The 21,355-nt window shown below is 37.8% G+C and overlaps 2 protein-coding genes across 11 annotated transcripts in view; one reads left to right on the top strand and one right to left on the bottom strand.

Moving 5' to 3' along the window:
- recql (RecQ helicase-like) overlaps nucleotides 1-21,355 on the bottom strand; it is an 88,165-nt gene that overhangs the window by 29,578 nt on the left and 37,232 nt on the right. The window lies entirely within an intron of this gene.
- Nucleotides 1,715-21,355, top strand: part of LOC137049652 (serine-rich adhesin for platelets) — a 57,236-nt gene continuing 37,595 nt past the window's right edge. The window contains exons 1-3 of one of the 7 annotated variants that reach the window (XM_067428244.1): nucleotides 1,715-2,096; nucleotides 11,632-11,697; nucleotides 19,648-19,825. In XM_067428244.1, coding sequence (XP_067284345.1) covers nucleotides 1,944-2,096; nucleotides 11,632-11,697; nucleotides 19,648-19,825 — 397 coding nt within the window. In that variant the 5' untranslated portion in view covers nucleotides 1,715-1,943. Of the gene's footprint in view, nucleotides 2,097-11,631; nucleotides 11,698-19,647; nucleotides 19,826-20,683; nucleotides 20,931-21,040; nucleotides 21,246-21,355 lie in introns of those variants that run through there. The other 6 variants (XM_067428245.1, XM_067428242.1, XM_067428246.1 and 3 more) reach the window with 6 other exon arrangements.

The raw sequence follows: 21,355 nt of genomic DNA on the forward strand, positions 1-21,355 counted from the left end.
ATTCACTGAATCTTTTTCCTATTTCATGCTTAGGTTCATTAGGTTATGTCTCTACAAACGAAGGGCAACAACTATATTACTCTGAGCCATTAGACTCTGCTTTTCTCTCTATACATTTATCTGACAAAGCATTTTTCTGTCAGTGTCTTAGCAACTGGCTTTGTTTCCATCTGGCTTACCCTGAATGGTTTGCAACAATCTTGAAAATATTTTAAGAAATGAAAATGTCATGGTGATACAACTGTCCTGATAGTGATAGTGATACCATGATAATGAAATGTACAAAAAAGTCCTCCAAATCAATCATGCTATCCAATAACCGACAAAGCAAAAAACAAAAACATTATAATACAAAAAAATATTTTATGAAGCATAATTTAATTTATGGTAATTATATTTATGAATTGGAAATTCATATTTGTAAATGAAAAAAAACCACAATAAAAAAACAGCCACAATATGTATTTTTTTAGCTGCAAAAGGTTGCTTATGCAAAACAAAGGCGTAGCTCGATGATGCCTTGATTTTGTGAATCATTTATTATGCCCCAGACGACCGCGCTTCTTCTGGTCATGTGTATGTGGAGTAGGGCAGCGCTGTGCTATCATATTAGATTACATTTGATTACATTTGAGTGTGTTGAAAGTTATGTTATAAAACACATAATATATTAAAGTGTCTTTGGTGTTTCCATAGTTTTTACAAAATAAAACTGTAAATTAAGGGTAACATGGGTACAGTGCCGGGTGTAAGTTATTAAGTAATTATGAAAGTGACAGCAGCTTTGTAAAGAGCTTTGTAACTTATATACAAGTATTTAAATTAGTTTAAGTTAGTCGTATGCTAGTACGTCAGATGGAGCATCACTGAATGACTTAAACCATGATGACAGTGTGCATTTATACAACAATAATAAAATAATGCATTGGCATTAAAAAGGAAATTTACTTTGATACTTAAGTACTTTTGAAAACAAATACTTCTGTACTTTTACTTGAGTAAAAATCTGTTTTTACAACTTTCACTTGTAACGGAGTAATATTTGGCCAGTAGTACTTTTACTTTTACTCAAGTAATAGAGGTATGTACTTTGTCCACCTCTGGTAATAAATAATTAGGGTGCCATGAATATGTATTATTTTTTACTTGGTTTTTACTTGGAGTCAATAAATTGGCTTTAATCTAGATTTTTTTTAAAAAAAATACTTTTCCTTTTATTCATCATGGACATAATTTATGTCGTTGACTCTCATTCTAATGCTTTTCCTGATAATTTTCTCTTTCTTGTACCCAACCAAAAACAGAAAAGTTTGTATGTTTGCATACTGTTGACATTACTAGTAAGTCATCACCAGGGCAACAAGTTCACATTTGGTTAATATTTCTCCCGATTTTTTTCGGCTCTGAAGAGTGAATGAGCATAAGACAACTTCAATCCTCACAATCCTCTCACACTAATGAGATATGATCAAAATGTCAGATAGACAGCAGTCCCACTGACATACACGAGGGGAAACACACACTTGCACACATTCCCACTAATGAGCTTTGATTTGTTGGTCTGATAGTGTGTATGGTTTCCTTAAAACGACTCTGCAAATCCTCAGTAATGTAATTAAGCAAAATGGCAGATTTATGCATGAAGCAGGACAGAACCTGATTTTGCCTTTTCTTTCCACACTCTAAAAAACCCTTTGTCTGTTGCTGCTGTCCACTGTTTTGGACTTATGGGTGTACAATTCTTAATTTCCGAAAAAGATCACTCACCTGACTGGTTTACTATAATCATTAACAGAAGCAACATGCTCTTGAATGTTTCATCTCAGAGAGCAAGACCAAAATAGCAGCAGGACAACAGAAGCATGAGACGGGTCATTCTGTCCAAATAAATCCCAATAACTTGGAGATTGAGTATAGAAACGTTTCATTCAAGAAAACCTATCATGTTGACAACTGTGGAAGGACCTAAACAGCCTATTTACAGCTGGAAACCCCAATCTGTCGGAGGCTCTCAACCCCGTATCGGTCACCCTGGGAGACGTGTCAACAGCAAGGCATGGCATCTCAGCTCCAGACCCCAGCGTTGGAGAAATACGGTGAGTCTCCATCACACCAGGGTTCTTCAAAATCCTTTAGCATGGATAACATTAAGCTCGGCCTGTCAGTGGATCTCTGATCTTTGCTTTAGAAATGAAAAAGCACTTCAACTCGACTCCCTATTGAGAGGATGAGGAAGCAGGGACAAGAGAGAAGACGACAGCAGGCCTGAAATCGGAGCATCTGCCCAGGTTTTCATAATGAATGTTAAGCAGGTTAGCTGCTGGGGTGTGGCTGTGCTAGAGGTCAGTGGTGGGCACAGCAAACCTCAGCTTTAAGCCCCCCCAGAGAGCCTCAGAAATTGGGCAAGGTGCTAACTCCTGCTACTGCTATTGTAGCAGTACCACTAACCATATTGATCTCTGATGCTAGCAGATTAGGGCATAAAGAAGGCTCTGTCCTGACTGTGGGGGTCCGCTTCTGATTCTCCGGTCTCCTTTCGGGGTCACAGGATCTGTGGAGCCCTTCTGACCCCCCGAGTCAACACGTACACACACCATTGGATCTGCAAAGGTGGCGAGGATGGACACTATTAAGCCAGATTGGTTGGACGGTTACATTCATGGCTCATCATAGCTGACCCGGCGAGCGCCAGTGGGCCATTGGTTTTGTGTATGTGTTTTACACTGGTCTCCTCCATGCTGGGGATCAAGGCCTGCTCCTTTTGTAGAATATTAATAGGGTTGCAGTTTGAAGACCTCATTGTATTGGGGGAAAAAGGATTTCCTCATGTGTTCGTGGTGCCTTTGTGATTTGATTGATGTTCTGTGTTGTAAGATTGTGTATGGATGATGTTAGGGTGTGTGTTTGTTGTGTATTAGCTTGGTAATTCTCTTGTTGCGGACGTCTGTGTAATGTGGTTTGTCAGAGATTGCTCTATAAGCTTAGACAGTGATCTGCTTATATCAACTCAATTGTGACTGAATAGTTCGCCTTTCTATGGTGGATGACTATTAGTCATCAATCGGGAATATGTTGTTGCCATTTCATTGTTTAGGGTGATGTTGTCTTAAATACATGAATCGAGCGGTTTAAAGTCTTCTGAAGAGACACAGTCGATTTACATAATGAACGTGAGAAACAATTCTCTCAGGTGTAATTAAAAATGTCTTCATCTGATTTAGAAAATTACCAAAAGTCTTAAACTTCTGTGACTAAAAGATGGCAGATATTATTTTTGGGTGAACCGTCCCAAGGATCGTTGAAGAATCAATAGAAATATCTATGCAAAAATAGGGCTGGGTAAAATACAAATGTTCCCAATAACGATTCTTAAAAGTTCAACCTTTTTCTCGGTGGTCCTTCATCTCAACTCACAGTTCATATCTCAGACAACAACAATAAAAAAATAAAAAAAGCTATTCAGGGGTACAACTTATCACTGTGCAGCACCCTCAAAGAGACATTTTACCCCTAAAAGGTTCATATCAGTGTACCCTTAAGCCAGGTATAACTATGAACCTTATACACTGTAAAAAAAAGTATATGTTCAATAAGTTATGACAACATATGTTTTTACATTGTTTTAACTCATCAAAATAAGTTAAGAAATGTTCAACTTTTTTATAAGTTATACAATATGTAACAATGTTTTTAAAGTCAGTTTAACATAATCTAAGTTGAAAGAACTTAAACATCCAAGTCGATTGTACTTAAAATTTTCAGGCTGTGACTTTTTTTTTCTTTCTTTTTTTACAGTGTAGGAGTAAATAAGGTATAAAAGTGTCCCTTTTAGGTTTACTGTTTAAGTGATGAGATGTTATACCCCTAAAGGTAAAAACATTTCTGAAAGTAAATTAATGTAAGCACATGTTTACCACACATTGGTTAACTGTAAGATTGTGGTTACAGCCCTGCACTCTCAGAATTTTTTTAAAGTGTAAAAATGCTACCTTTAGAGGTACAACAGCTTGCCACCAGGGAAGTACCTTTTAAAAAGGCACTATTAAAGTACCCTTAAATGGTGTAAATTGATAAAATAGATTTTCAGCCTGCTTTGTTACAATGTTGATAGATGGAAATCAACAATGTTTACTCTTTATCCATGTTATCTGGACAGAGAAATTCCTGTTTATTTGTCAGCATATCTGAGGAATCGTGTATTTTGACTTTTGACAGCTCCAGGGCTTTCGTTCCCTAAAACGTTTCCTCACTCCCGCTAAATGTTTATTCTTTGACTTCTTGCACTTAGGAACAATTCAACACCACTATGACTAAAAGTTTGCTAAGCAGTATTTCCTACAAAAGCATGGCAGTATTTGACTCTGGTTAAATGTATCCAAAACAGACTTGGAGTGCCTTTGGACAGCAACATGCCAAGTATATTATGGGTGTTGACATTTTATATTAGGTAAAAATAAAAAGCACATTTTCTCTGTTTTCTCTAGTCAGGGTAGCAGTACTCCTTAAAGGGATACTCCACTACTTTTTCATATTAAACTATATTATTCCCTTAACTAAGACAAGTTGAGTTGAGTCATACCTAATACAACTATTGTCATAATGACTTTGTTGAAGGAGCTATTAATGCTTAGCATTTAATATGCTAATGTGTGCTATTGCTACCTAAAATTTTGTCAGCTAGCTAGTGCAGTATTATAATTCAGTTGTGTAACAATAAAGTATATGAAATTGAATGTCTGAATCATGACAGGAAGTCATATAAAATTCAATTTGAAACGACTTAATATAGTTACTAAAAATGTATTAATTCCATGATGTTGAAGTTACATGAACAAATGTTATGTTTGTTTAACACAATTCATTCATGTGGGACCAATGTACACAATTAAATAATGTAAATCTAACACACTTTTTTCAGTGCTGAGAAGGACAATTGAGATTTGTTAATAGGATAAAAGTGTGCATGTGTGTTTATCGGCCCATGAAATATGACCAAAACAGAGTGATCATCTGGTCTCTGACTCATCGCTTCAATGGTCATCCATAAACATTGATTAAATCTTATGTAAGACAGTTTGTAATAATTGGAAAATATGCAAGAAGTTTCCTTAAGAAATGGACAGATGGCCCACAAGCCTAGGAAGGAGAAGAAAGGACCACTTTGCTTATTAGTGCATCAAGTAATTTGATCTTCCTTCTTCCACCTACTTGTTTTTGACAAGCTTCACATTTCCTGTGTCCCTGGACTAGTGGAGGAGCATTTCCTGTCTGGCCTCAGTCTGTGTGATGCAATGGTAAACAGCCTCCCAAAGGACAGGGGCTCTGCTGCGCCCCTGAGACACTGAGGCAATGGAAAGCCCATCTGCCTGGAATTGGCCTAATCTCATCTGGTGAATTGGACGATGGGATACAGAAAACACCAATCACGCCTGTCCAATTTCATTACAGAGCTCAATGATGAGAAGTTCAGAGAGGAGATCAGAATGGTGTGGGCTGACTAGCCTCGGTACAGACCTGCTTATTTTTGCTCGAGAGCTCTGATTGAAATAAGACCGTCACCCTGTGACCTCTAAGGCAGGGTGTTGGATTACGAAATGAATATGACATCTAATCAAGGCCACTGTTCACCCAAGCTGCCCTCCTGATGTTTAAATGCAGTCTGTGGTGTTGTGACTTTTAATGAGTCTCATTAGATCTGCTGGTGTTGTCCGTCCCTTTGCCAATCTGCGAAGACTGAATATTACTGTTTTCATTCACAACAGCACAAGCACTATTTCCTACTGGTTTCTACTGTCATCTGTGTCTCCCTAATCTCTGTGCTCTTCTAACTGTGGATCACCCATATGGATCCAAATATGTCAAATTCAGTTTCAATGAGTAATTAGGAAGAAGGCAGGTTATTGTGCTCTAAGAGGCTGCAGGATTTGGTCATTGTGCATCATCCAGCAGTCAAATAAAGAGAAGAGCATAATAAAAAGGGCAAACATTGCAGGGATTTTTATTTGGGGACATTAAATACTGTTTGCAGTGATGTTCAGAGGCAGGTAAAACCGTCATTTCCAACTCTAATGATACTAAGTAAATGCTCTCTGCACATATACAAATACTTTCACTTCAAACCCACTAAATCCCAGCCTCAGTCCATTCAGAAGTACTGGTTCTTAGGTAGAAACCTATACATAGGTACCTGACAAAAATGCTAATTTTAAAGAAAAACATTAGATGGAATTAGAGGCTTTTGCATCTGAAGTCTTCATGTGTACTCTTGGAACAACACAATAGGGGAAAAAAATCACATATTTCTTCGTTGTTTATAATAATGCATATCCATTTGAACAAAGTTCAAAGTTTTTCACCAATTGCTATTCATTTAACACATTCTCACTCTCAATATATTGGCACTTGGTCAGGACCTCTCGGCGTCACTTTTTATCACACAGGGTACCCCTTCAGAGTTATTTTTCAACGTGCAGGGTACTCCTTTGCCTTCTTTGGCATCATACACAGAGATGCGTTGGGCATGGGAATGTCATAATGAAATTATATATTGTATTATAATTTTGCCATTATGACATGAATGGAGTGTGATTTTCAACTTAATCACCACCATAATTTTATTTACATAAAAAAAAAATAGTTTACACTATTTAGATGTTTGAACATGTAATCCAACCCCGCCCCTAAACCTACCCATGTGTGTATTATATGATATAAAGCATATATAACAGGCAGTTACGACTACAGGCACAATTTATTCAAAAAGTTCAAATATTCTAAGTGTTCTGAGGTTGTACCGATTGATCTGTGTGAAGAAAAGACCCAAAAGCGATTACAGTCTCCATGCGCTGCACATTTTATGCACACAATAAAAAAAAATGCTGCCTGAAGAAGAGTTACATCAGCTTCAATAATGAAATTGCATTAGTTCTTGTATGCCTTGTGGCCAATTGCAACATTACATCATTTTTGATAGTTAAATTGCATTGGTGTGTCTCGTGATTTTCCCACGGAATTGGGCTACTTTAAGACTGTTGCCACTGGCTGTTTTTCATGTCTACTGGTTGTAGCAACCATAATAATGTGATATTTAACACCGTGAATGCAAATTTTAGCAGGGGAACCCCGCCAAAAATGCAGAAAAGTCCCTGGAATGCATTTTATCCCCCCTTTATCCTTGGAGTGGGGTTAGTTGCTCCAAAATATAAAAGTAGCCACACACATTTATAAAATGCCTACTTTTACAAATGCAAAGAATTATCTTGATCTGATGCATAACAACTGAAAGCAATGAAGTAGCCCACGTGCCAGAAAATGATGCTAAAGGGATACCCTGTGCGTTAAAACGTGGCGGCGAGGTGTCCTGACCAGGCGTCAATATGTGACAAGTTGGAAGTGAGAACGTGTTGAATTATTATATTTTATGTGATCACTGAAAAATATACATGTGTTTTCGCCTTGACTTTATTATTTCTTCATTCCTCATTACATGATCACATTAATTAACTAATTCAATTCTATGATATAATTCTCTGCATAAAATAAAGATCTTTATTTTTTTCTTTATTCTTTATTAAACTTTATTTATATTTTAATTATTGGTTTAGTATATTTTCTGTCATGACATTCAAATCTATTGTTCTAAATCTATTTAACAGTCTACTTAATATTTGTTTGTGTTAGTTTACAGTCATATTATTACTTTTTATTGGATCAGTAATTATAATTTTTATTATTATACTTTTATTTCATTTTGTTACATTGTAACAACCTATTTTTGAGAATAATTAGTAATCATAAAGTAATTTTATTTTTCACGCTGCATCACTATCAAAAGAGGAAGATGCATGAATTAATCAAATTGTTGTTGGATAAATATTTGCCTCTCTACTAATAGTGTCCTAAAGCTTTATTAGAATGCAAATTCATCAGCATTTTACCATGGCTTTGAATGTGGCTGTTTCATATAATAAAGAACCTAAAACAAAACTTTTAAAATGGTCCCATCCTGATACTTTTAGAGAACAATGCCGCAACCTGTCAATAGTGATTTTCCTAATGCTCCTCAATGGACAGGTTCAAGCAGGCGTTCAATATTCTTCCTTTGGTCCCACCCACAGGTGGGCTGATGGCTTCAGATTGCACAATTCCTTGCCTCAGTGTGCGACCACTGTGAAAGAGAGGGAAAACCATCAGGCTGCCAGGCTGGAGCTGACTCAGAAGCTCTGGCATCTGCCACAGTGAGACTGATGACCTTAGAGGAGCGAGATACGTGACCTCAGTGAACAGGGACAGGGATAGACAGAGGGATGGTGATGGATGAGTCTCTGCTGGAGCCCTGGGCCACAGGTCAGATAGATGAGAGTGTCCAAGAGGGAGTGAAAAGAAAAAGAGAGCTGAGCGATGGAGTTGAGACCCCCACAGGCTAGTTGTATCGCAGCTAAAGGCTAAGATAGCTGATGAGAGCTTGATGAACTCCTCAGAAAGGCTGGTGCAGTGGTGGGTATTCACCATTGAGATGCATCACAGCTCTCAGGCAGAGACAGAGGTTCAATTGACATTCTGAGAAGGAGGTCTATGAATCACTGTGTGTGTGTGTGTGTGTGTGTGTGTGTGTGTGTGTGTGTGTGTGTGTGTGTGTGTGTGTGTGTGTGCGCGCATGTTCCTATTTAGCCAGTGTTTCTGCACAAACTCTGAGAAGATTAAGTAAGACACATTGAAGATCATTTCAACAAATATCCCAACATCTTCATCTGTTTTTTAAATGCTTGCCAAATTGTCACAATGCTAGGGTGTTGGTTGTCAGGGTGTTGCTAAACAAGGTGATTAGAGTTGGTGGTTATTGCTTGCTGGCCCAAAAAAGCTAATGCATTTTTATTTAATTTGATTGTCAGACAGGTGGAAATCAAAAGTCTGATCAAAATAGGTTTTCAAACCGCCACATGGGACTGCAAAGGGGTGTTAGAAGGTCTGTGTAAAATTTGAGGGAAAAATATTTACAGTATGTATTTTTTGGGTCTGAGAAAGTTAAGCTGTCAAATTAGGATATTCATTTATTATGTTTAACTATAATTATAATTTTTTAACAACATAAATACATTTGTTTAATTTGTATAATACATTTTACAATATATTAAAATAGAAAACAGTTATTTTAAATGGTAATAAGATTACAGTTTTACTGCATTTTCAATTAAATAAATGCAACCTTGATGAATATAAGAAACATAAAAAAATCTTACAGACCCCAAACTTTTCAAATCTTTGTGTGTGTGTGTGTGTGTGTGTGTGTGTGTGTGTGTGTGTGTGTGTGTGTGTGTGTGTGTGTGTGTGTGTGTGTGTGTGTGTGTGTGTGTGTGTGTGTGTGTGTGTGAGCCTGTTTATGTGGTTTATGAGGACACAAATTTGTATAACTACATGGGTATTACACTGGTATTACACTATAAATGTGGTTTATGAGGACATATCAAATGTCCTCATAATTCAAACGGCCTTAAAAACACACTAAATGATGTTTTTTTGAGAAAGTAAAAATGCAGAATGTTTCCTGTGATGGGTAGGTTTAGGGGCAGGGGCAGTGTAAGGGGATAGAAAATACGGTTTGTACAGTATAAAACCTATTACGCCTATGGAGAGTCCCTGTAAACCACATAGACCAACATGTGTGTGTGTGTGTGTGTGTGTGTGTGTGTGTGTGTGTGTGTGTGTGTGTGTGTGTGTGTGTGTGTGCGGCCTGGTAATCCCTACGTTATGGGGACAAAATGTCCCCACAAAGATGGCAATATCCGAAATCCTTGTCCTTGTGGGGACATTTTTAGGTCCCCATGAGGAAAACATCTTATAAATCACACAGAAGGAGTTTTTTTGAGAAAGTAAAAATGCTGAATGTTTCCTGTAATGGGTAAGTTTAGGGGCAGGGGCAGTGCAGGGGGATAGAAAATACGCTTTGTACAGTATGAAATCCATTACGCCTATGGAAAGTCCCCATAAAACATGGAAACACTACGGGTGTGAGTGTGTGTCTTTTCATGTTTGTCCCGGTGAGGACTTTAACCTGAATGCACACCGACTCTTGGGGACTCATGTCACCTTTGGGACCTACATTGAAGACCTCATGAGAAAACAAGCGTATAAATCATCCAGAATACGTTTTTTTTGAAAATGTGATGGGTAGGTTTAGGGGTCAAGTTAGTGTAAGGGTATAGAAAATACAGTTTGTACAGTATAAAAACCATTATGTCTATGGAGAGTCCCCACAAAGATAGTGAACCAGACGTGTGTGTGTGTGGTTGTCTTCATGCTTACTTAATTTTTTAAGAAAAGAGTCTTACATACATCATATTTGGGGGTCCTTGCCATCAAAATATTTGAAAATACCTGACACCTGAAAGTAAAAGCCACAGGCTTGATTTATGATTTTTAGCACAAATGATGCAGGATGAGTTATGCCGAGACATTCAGACCAACACCGTAACACAAAGTACACTGTAAAATCCAACAGCTGTTCTTACTAAGATTTTTTAGTAAACTTTACTTAATGTCCAATAATTTGTTGAACTTACTTAAAACAATTTAGTAATCTGAACTATTTGCATGCTATGCCTTTGTTACTTAGAAAACCCAAGTAAACATTACTTGACTGGTTTGAGTACCATTTCGCCAAAGGAAAAAACAAAAAAAAACAAAAAAACAGGTGGGCGGGCAAAAGGTTGAGGCGGGGCAATTCTTAATAGACTTTTCACTCATTTCCTCCACTTCTGCAGTCATCGTTCTTCTTAGTTGCATTCACTCATTTTCCAGACATCTTAAATGTAATTGAAAATACAACTAAATAATTTGGGAAAGCGTCACATAAGCTGACTTCATAAATTTATGTTGATTTCCTAAAATTTCTCACCATTATGGTGATCAGTGTTCCTTTTGGTTGGGCACTTGGAACTTAAGTGATATTACTATAAATAGCTTCCTATTAATGCAGCAATGCAACACGAAATCACAGTTATCTGACTTCAAAGGAAGGGAAGTAATGAATATATATATATATACACATATACACATGTACACATATACACATTTTATACTATGTATAAAAATGTAATGCCAATTAATGATCTTTTAACATTTTATTACTAACACTTATGACACACTTTTAATTGTGTTGATATAGCCTCTATAATTGTGACAATATCCAACAATCGACCCTGCTTGAGTCACACACAGACTTTCTGCATGCAAAACACAACAATGGTTGTGACAAAAAATTTTACACTTAATAAGACCATTACAAGTTCATTTCCAGTCATTATTGGGGTTATACTGACAAAAGACAGCAAATAAAATGCTAAAATAAAGCCAAAAATAATAAAACGGAGTTGCCCTGTGATTAATTTATTCATGCTGCAATGCATTCTGGGAGTACACATCCTCACCTCACATATAGAATGATGTTGAGCTCTGCTTACAAAACCTAATTTGCTTGAAAATTCTAAGGTAATCAGTTTCCACAGCTTTTCTAAGTAAAGTCAACGTATTACTTTTTACAGTGTATAAGCAATAATAATAGACATGTTTGTCTTAGCAAACATGATTATTACTGTCAATATCAAATATCTACACCTGTGTTCTGTCCTCCAGGCACCATCATATTACTTCTGCTTTGTGAGGCAAGCCATCCTGTGGAACAGAGGACATCATCATACGGTGAGTATTTGTGTAAGAACAGCCGTTACGCTTCATTTATGCAGACACGAGACTGACACAAGTAATTACACTTCATCACAGCACAATTCCAATTGATTTAGCATGCCGTACATTGACATTATCTAATAAGACAAGACAAATTCAAATCTGACTCTTATAAACAAACACTATCGCTTGGAAACACATATGCACTGGTGTCCTGTGCCCATCCACCTCACTGTCTCCGTCTTCAAGAGGCCAGAGACTGTGAATGTGCCACAGGCAACAGAGAGGTTACCATGGGGACAGCGAGTTGTGTGGGCTGGCTTCCTGTCTTGGCCTCTGGTTAAACAAACAAGACAAAAAAGGGACAAAGATCCTCCAGCCCCTTACTGACTAATTTACATCTTTAAATCGTACCAGCACGCACAATCAGCCAAGGCTCACAAGTATGAATAAACACTTATGCTTTGCTGAACACAAAAACGCACACCCACACTGGCACACACACATTTTCTGCCCTCTGGATCACCTCGGTATGCAATAAAACACTGGGCTCATCACCGTATTTAAACCCTCTGAACTTTACGGGGCCATCCCATTCCAAACATCTATTGAGAACAAGAGACGATTAACCCAGCCATTGGCTTCATACCTCACGGTCTCCATGGACATCGTCGCCACTGAGACGACATCACGAGTGCCGTCAGGGCCCTGAATACTGTACGCCCAAATGATGACACATGCACAGGTGGGCAAACACACTCTTGGGCCCGCCTCGCTCCGCAGACAAACACTTCTGTTTACACTGTGTTTTATGGTTTGGTTTGGTTTGAGGCGCATTCTGTTTGGTATGCCGCCCTTTCTTAACAGCGAGAGCAGCTCTACTTCCATTTTTGTGTGCATAAAAAAAGAGGGTGGTCACAGGAAGGCAAGCGGCATTCAAACTATACAGGCATCCGATAGGGAGACAAAGGCGTGTCTGTGTTAGCACTCAATAAGTGGCTGAATTCTGACTCTGGATCAGTGAAACATTGTTTGGAGTTACTATTTAAGCTTACTAAGCAAAAATAATGCTTTGTAGCAAATAAACATTTGATTAGTTTCTGATTTATTTAGACAAAATATTATAAAATGTTATAATATCAGGCAAAGTATGACATTGAGTATTGGCTTATCTGCATTCATTTAATGGGATTTTCCATATTTCACTTATACAGGTGTTTTACCTGTATTTTGAATTTTGAATTTCAATGCGTTGTGTTTAGGGCTAAAAGAAATGTCCGTAAAATTATCCGGGTAATAAGCTGCCAGTACTTTTTCTGTTATTTTACAGATTTATTGACAGGAATTTGAATTGGTGCATGTCTAAATTGATGGCCTCATTAAGAAAAGGGATTTTTAATTTTTTTATTTTAGTATAAAATAGAATAATATTATGTGTAGTGTGCAGGGACTAGTGCTCAAATTCTGACCTAATATAAACTAAACGTTTGGGATTGATAAGACTTTAACAAAATGTGTCTCTTATGCTCGCAAAGTCTGTAATAATTTGTTAAAAGTACAGGACAACTACTGTTTTCTATTTTAATATGTATTCCTATGATGGCAAAGCTGAATTATTAGCATAATTACTCCAGTCTTCAGTGTCACATGATCCTTCAGAAATATGTTGATTTGCTACTCAAGAAACATTCCTTACTATAAATGTTTGTGGGAACCATAAAAAACGCAAGATTCTTTGATGAATAGCAAGTTAAAAAGAACAGCATTTTTTGTAAATATATAAATCTTTTGCAACACTATAAATGTATTTACTGTCACTTTTGATCCATTTTATGCCTCCTTGCTAAATAATCTTTAAAATCGTATTGACCACAAACCTTTGAAAAGTAGCTTTCAATAATTACTAAAATGCAATTGACATCAAGTGATCAGCATGACCATTTGATATTTGAATAATAAATCCAGTTATTTTCCTCTGAGATAAGAGTTGAGACTTGATTGGACTCACTAAATTTAGTCATGTAAATTATTATTACTGTACTATCAAAGGTACAAAATGAACTACGACTTGGGCCTATATTTTTTATGAACATTTATGGTTGCTCGCTCTGTTTCCTGCGGGATTGGGGAAAACAAGTTTTGGACAGGGCAAAAAGTTTAAAAGGGAAGGTGAAGGGGTGAAAAGAAATGGAGGAGATTGAAAAAGTAGCCTCATTGTCTGCCGGGACAGAAAGTAGAAAGTTGCTCAGAATGCTAAGCTGCATCTGAGCCTGGCTTCTGACACGAGCGGCTAATCAGATTTGGTCCTCCCAATCCTAGAGACTCCACAATGCTTCCCACTGTCATCTCTTTCCCTCCTCTCCTCCGCTCCTCTCTTCCTCATCCCCCCGTCCCAGAGCAAAGCTAATTACGGCGCAGGCAGAAACACAAATCTGGTTGATTGAAAAAGTCACTCTTTTTCAGCAGGGTTTAACCTTGTTAGTGCTAAGCCTGGCTTTCTTAGACGTCAGGCCTTTTTGAGAGGAATCCTCTGTTCCCCTGCAGACAGAGGCACAGAGACACACTTCTGTTTGGCCCCCGATCGCCTTGCCTCCCCCCGGCGGAGGGTTCACACAGAGGCAGTGCTATTAAGTGTGCGTGTGTATGTGTACGTGTGTTTGTGAAGGGGCTGAGGAGTGTATGCAGGCCTCTTTTCGGCGCGGGCCATCTGGGACTCTGGTTTACAGACTCCCTACATTCACGAGCGTGTGCTTGCCCATCTCCGTCAGAAGGCTGTCCGCCATGAACACACAAGGTTAATGACATTAGTACAGGCGGTTGTGCATGTGTGTGCCGTAGTGCGGGCTCCCTGACGCCAGGGGGTCATGTCATTTCCTGTAGGCCTCTGAAGAGCCCACACACTGGGGCAGAGGACCCTCAGGCCTGACACGGGGGCTACAAACACCATTACAAGGTCAAAGACACTCAGCGTTTAATATACAATGCCACTCTCAGAGGATTCCAAACAACTTCCGCAAGTAAATGCTTCGCTTCATGAATGTTGTCGTCGGAGCTGACGCACACTAACCTGACAGTTTGTTTTGGGGATGTTGAGGGTTGTGTGCAATTCTAATAAGGCCTAATTTTTTAATGTTTGACTGTAAACCTCACCTACATGATATTAGAGTGTCAAATAAAAAAATCCCAAAAGTTCACTAGATATGACTTTAATGAAACTTTAATGAAAGTTTATCACATGCTATGTCAAATCCACAAACATTTCAACAAACAGTTCGAGACCAAACATAAACAGTGTGAGATGAGTTACATGCACGTTTGGGAAAATAATTGTAAGTATGGGTTCCATGATAATATTAAACTTAGTGTGATTATCAAAGTGTGATTATCAAATATTATATAAATAGCATTTGCTGCATGTTTCACTTTTGAGTAGTAATATGTCTTAATAATAATAATAATAATAATAATAATAATAATAATAATAATAATAATAATAATAATTAAATTATTAAATTAAAATAATTATAATTATAATAATAATAATTAATAATAATAATTAATAATAATAATAATAATAAAATAAATGCATATATGTATTAATTATAACTATTATTATTATTATTATTATTATTATTATTATTATTACAGTCTTATTTATTTTACAGTGAAATAGTATTTCTTATGTTGCTTAATATTTTATTTAGTAATAATACAAACATGATTCCATTACATTACATTGTGAATAAAAAAGGAATGCATTAATTTACAAATCTCATAAACTTATATGAGAAAGTTGAAAGTGAGACATTTTGAAATGTCATGCCAAATATTGGCTCATTTTGGATTTCATGAGAGCTACACATTCCAAAAAAGTTGGAACAGGTAGCAATAAGAGGCCGGAAAAGTTAAATGTTCATATAAGGAACAGCTGGAGGACCTATTTGCAACTTATTTGGTCAATTGTCAACATGAATCGGTGTAAAAAGAACCTCTCAGAGTGGCAGTGTCTCTCAGAAGTCATGATGGGCAGAGGATCACCAATTCCCCCAATGCTGCGGCGAAAAATAGTGGAGTAATATCAGAAAGTAGTTTCTCAGAGAAAAATTGCAAAGAGTTTGAAGTTATCATCATCTACAGTCCCTGACAAAAGTCTTGTCGCTTATCTATTTTCTAGAAATACCTGATATTAACCTGACTTTTAATTAATTATTTGGTGTTAGAAATGGCTCATATGAAAAGCTAAAACCCTCCCAAATGATGTTTAATGCACTGAAATAAATAATTTTCAGAGAAAAAATATTTATCATTTAATCAAGACAGAAAGGTCAAATTTTGGCAAGACAAAAGTTTTGTCGCCTATACAGAAATTGAACAAATTTACTGCAAATACAAAAATATGTCAGCAAATTAAGTTGTGGTGCTGTGAGATTCAAATTTAATATCTTGTATGACTTCCATGAGCTTGAAGGACTGCATCCATGCGGTTTGGCAAGGATTCATACAATTTATTGATGAAGTCATCAGGAATAGCTAAGGAAGCAGTCTTGCATGCCTCCCAGAGTTCATCAATATTCTTTGGTTTCGTCTTCCATGCATCCTCTTTCATCCTATCCAACATATGCTCAATGATGTTCATGTCTGGTGACTGGGCTGGCCAATCCTGGAGCATCTTGATCTTCTTCGCCTTGAGGAACTTTGATGTGGAGATGGAAGTATGCGATGGAGCACCGTCATGCGGCAGAATTTGGCCGCTTTTATGGTTGGGAATATAAGAGGTAGCTAAGATTTCTTGGTATTTTAGACTATTGATGTTGCCTTCCACCCTGCAGATCTCTCGCACACCCCAATACTGGATGTAACCCCAGACCATGAATTTTCCGCCACCAAACTTCACTGTTTTCTGGGTGAATCTCGGATCCATTCGGGCACCAGTAGGTCTCCTGCAATATTTGCGGCGACTGTGGTGTAATTCAACAGAAGAATCATCTGAAAAATCCACCTTCTGCCATTTTTCCAACGTCCATCCTTTTAGCAGGCTGTGGGCCTTGGCAAATGCCACACGGTTTTTCAATTGTCTTTTGTTTAGTGCTGGCTTCCGGGCACTGATTCGACCATGGAGGCCATTTCGAGACAGAATCCGACAAACTGTTGGTTGACACAGGGACTTCAAGTGACCAGGTCTCGTGGAGCTCTGTTGCAGTGGAAAATGGGCTGGCCTTGGATTTTCGAGCCAACAAACGGTCCTCTCGAGCAGTTGTCTTGCGGGGTCTGCCTGACCTGGGGTTGTCAAAAACGTCTCCAGTCTCTTCAAATCTTTTTTTTATCCTCTGTACTTGACGGTGAGACACATTGAAGGTGTCTGCCACATCAGCAGTGGATCTGGTCTTCAGCCTCTTGATAATCAAAACTTTAGTCTCAGGGTGAATCTTAGGCATGTTTGCAGAGGTCTAGTTGCAGTTGATGTGAAGGTCAAGTGTACTGGGGTTCTTTTTATACACACTTGAGACCTAATTGATCCATTATTAGTCACAGGTGAAGCTCATATGACAAGGTGACAACACTTATGTCTTTGCAAAAATTGAGTCAATGGGCTTTACCAAGCTGTGAATATTAGAATACTTTTTGAAAGTTTAGTTTTTCACTGAAACATTATCACAAAAGCTGGTGGGATTAAAATGAGCCATTTCTTGTAAAAAAGAAATTAGAAATATATTGATATTGATCTTGATTAGAAATATATTTCAGCGGCACTTTAGGTCAATTTGTACACAAGCGACAAGACTTTTGTCAGGGACTGTACATTGCATAATATCATCCAAAGATTCAGAGAATCTGGAACAATTTCTGTGTGTAAGGGTCAAGGCTGGAAAACCACACTGGATGCCCGTGATCTTTGGGCCCTTAGAAGGCACTGCATCACATACAGGAATGCTACTGTAATGGAAATCACAACATGGGCTCAGGAATACTCCCAGAAAACATTGTCGGTGAACACAATCCACCATTCCACCATTCGCCGTTGCCACTAAAACTCTATAGGTCAAAAAAGAAGCCAAACATGATCCAGAAGCGCAGGCATTTTCTCTGGACCAATGCTCATTTAAAATGGACTGTGGCAAAGTGGAAAACTGTTCTGTGGTCAGACGAATCAAAATTTGAAGTTCTTTTTGGAAAGCTGGGATGCCATGTCATCCGGACTAAAGAGGACAAGGACAACCCAAGTTGTTATCAGAGCTCAGTTTGGGGTTGAGGTTGCATGAGTGTGTGTGGCATGGGCAGCTTACACATCTGGAAAGGCACTATCAATGCTGAAAAGTATATCCAAGTTCTAGAACAACATTTGCTTCCATCCAGACGTCGTCTATTTCAGGGAAGACCGTATATTTTTTAACATGACAATTACAACATCATGGCTGCATAGAAGAAGGATCCGGGTACTGAAATGGCCAGCCTGCAGTCCAGATCTTTCACCCATAGAAAACATTTGGCGCATCATAAAGAGGAAGATGCGACAAAGAAGACAGTTGAGCAACTAGAAACCTGTATTAGACAAGAATGGGACAACATTCCTATTCCAAAATTGACCAACTTTGAGCAACTTGTCTCCTCAGTCCCCAGACGTTTGCAGACTGTTATAAAAAGAAGAGTGGATGCCACACAGTGGTAAACACATCTTCTTTCAGATGTGTTGATGCCATGAAATTTAAAATCAACTTATTTCCCCCTTTAAATTATACATTTTCTCAGTTTAAACATTTGATGTGTCATCTATTTTGTATTCTAAATCAAATATTGAAATTTGACACTTCCACATCATTCTGTTTTTATTCGCAATTTGTGCAGTGTCCCAACTTTTTTGGAATTGGGTTAGTAATATAAATATATTATTATTATAGTCATATTGATATTTAATCACAAAATCTCCAAAAATGTATTAAAACAACAACTCACAAAATAGTGTATACAATATAGTATAAAATAGTTTGCGTAGTCAATTATGGGCTTTAAGTGATCCTTAACATAAAGATAGCATGCTTCACTACAACATTTTTTTAAAAAAGGTAATGGGCATACAGGTCCTTTTTAGGTATTTAAAACAGATGTGTTGGGACAGGAAGACAGAAAGAGAGATCAAATGAATGAAAGAATGATTGAAGGGAGATTAAAGGTGAGAAAGATCTGTTTGTATCAGAAGAGAGGCTTCATTAGTGTCAGAGAGAGAGTGTAAAATGGTTTTGGGTCACTGCGTTGAGCTCCAATAACGCAGGGAACAGGGAGCACATGTCCCCTTTGATAACATTGTCAGCTCAGACATAGCCATGTTTACTCAGCAATTTACTGTCAGTCAATACAAAAGGGATAGAGACATCAAGACGTGTGTGTATTTGTGCTTATTAACATTGCCCTGTGGCACTGGACAGGTTAAGACTTGCTCTCTGACAGGTTTTAAGCAGTGTGACACCCATCTGGCTTCACAAAGCAAAGAGAAAATGTACAGGCACACACACACAACACACAGAGAAATGCCAAAAAATTAGCAAGAGACTACTCAAATTCCTGTAAGAATTTACATGTTTTTGAAATGACATGTGTTTGTTATGTGAAAAGAAAAAAGATAGAAAAGAAAAAGTGAATTAGCTCGAGGATACAGCTATGTTTGCTAGCTGGTCAAAGGGCAAGTTAGTTAACCCTTCTAAATATCAACCAACTGTAGCTTCTTTCTTTCTTGTTTTTTCAAAATTATTAACTTAACCATGAGGAAAGACGATGCTAGCCCTGCAGAAAGAATGACAAATTTGTCTGTCACAGTGAAATTCAATATTGAATAAGTTAGCTGTTTCAATGAGTCAACACTAGGGGGCACTACAGAGAGGTACTTATTCAAAGCAAGCCAGAACCAATGCACTAACATTCCCAATGTTATTTTGGTAATTAATACAATTAATATGCCTCTTATCTTTTCAGGTTATCAAGCGTGAGAATGTCCCTCCACCCTTGTGTTCTCGCTTTCATGCTCATATGGAGGCCTGTCCTGTCCGTTTTAGAACTCCACATTTCCTAAACATACACTCCAGATCAGGGCCTAATCGCCTGGGGCAAAGACAACAACAGCAGGTTGCTCCACAACCTCAAACATGGCCAGGTTGGTACTGCTAAAGACTCTTTTTCTGACATTTTCTCATCCCGGTTATCTGCCATCACTTGCTACATACCCTGGCTACAATTAAAATAAAAAAGAAGGATATTGATATAAATGATATAGGGTGATTTCAGGCTGATTGGACACGTTTTGCCATCGAGATGACTAGGAAAAAGTGTCCAAATCAACCTGAATTCACTATCAGTTATCATGCTGTTATTTGTGTTTTTTAATTACTATTATCGGTTGATACTGAATGTTTAATTGTGCATACTGATTTCACATTTAGATTATTTTGCCATCATCATCATCTATCATGTAACACTTTGACATCATCATCATCAACAAAACACTAATTTCTTTAGCAGATCTCAAAATGAACACAGATTTAACAATATTATATTGTGATGTCTAAATCCACTAGTAGCATTTAAAACTATTTTAGTTTTTGTTTTGTTGATATTTTTTAAAAATTTAGACACAATTGTATAGAAATGTAATATTGGTTATTTATCTGTTTTTGGCCATAACATGAAACTAATTATTGGCTTATCAGTATTATAATTTTAATATTGGGTCAGTTAATCCCTTATTTATTCATATAATCTATTCATATTGAATAACGGCATTGTCATTCACTATTGAAACAATCTTCCTTATCAAAACACTGCTTTGATGCCTTGCTCAAATTAAACAAAATGGTCTGAAATATAAAGCATGAATCTAAATAAATGTAATGTATCCATTATGCTCATATTTGTGTTTACTATGGCGCCGCCCTCCTGGTGGCTTGATACTTCTGTTAGGCCTCTGCTGTGGTGTGAAGGTATTTGGGGAGGATTGGTCATTAGCGTGCATCAGGACCATGTCTTTCAGAGCGAGCTCGGGAGTCAACAGAGATGGGAGCATTACTCTACATCACAGGCCAAAACTAATTATACAGCCATATGGTGCTCAGAGACTCGAACAATCAACCCCGACCTGCCTTTAGCTCCCCAAGGAGAGAGTAGGGGGGGGCGAGGCCGCAACAGTGCGATATGACACATGTCGTTCACACACATACATTGTGTGTGTGTGTGTGTGACTGTGACAGATGGACTAGGCAATGGTATTGTAAGAACAGCAGTGCAGCTATGTGCTTTCCAGCCTCTCGCTCACTTTTTCTCTTTCCCCTCACTCAATCCTTTTCTCTCGCTGTTCTGTCCTCTGACTCCTCAGTGACACAGACTGAGTGGAACAAGAGCGTATTGTGTAGGGGCCTCTGGTCTGCTTCAACACAGGCCCCTGCTGGGGGACTCACACCATACTGGCCTGGGGGACAACACACGTTAAGGGACGAGAGCCAGATACGGTTGGACGTTGTTCCATTAATTCCATGGCCCAAAAACGACACAAATCTCTACAGCATGATGCTTTCAACCTGGTAGGGTTGTGTGGCCGGCCTTCATAGTTTCATTCAGAATTCAATTTAGAATAAAATCCTACATTTGGATTGAAATTGAAAAAATGCTATATTTAAATTTTATCTAGAAA

Source organism: Pseudorasbora parva, chromosome 20 (genome assembly GCF_024679245.1).
Source record: "Pseudorasbora parva isolate DD20220531a chromosome 20, ASM2467924v1, whole genome shotgun sequence".
Taxonomy (NCBI): Eukaryota; Metazoa; Chordata; class Actinopteri; order Cypriniformes; family Gobionidae; genus Pseudorasbora; species Pseudorasbora parva.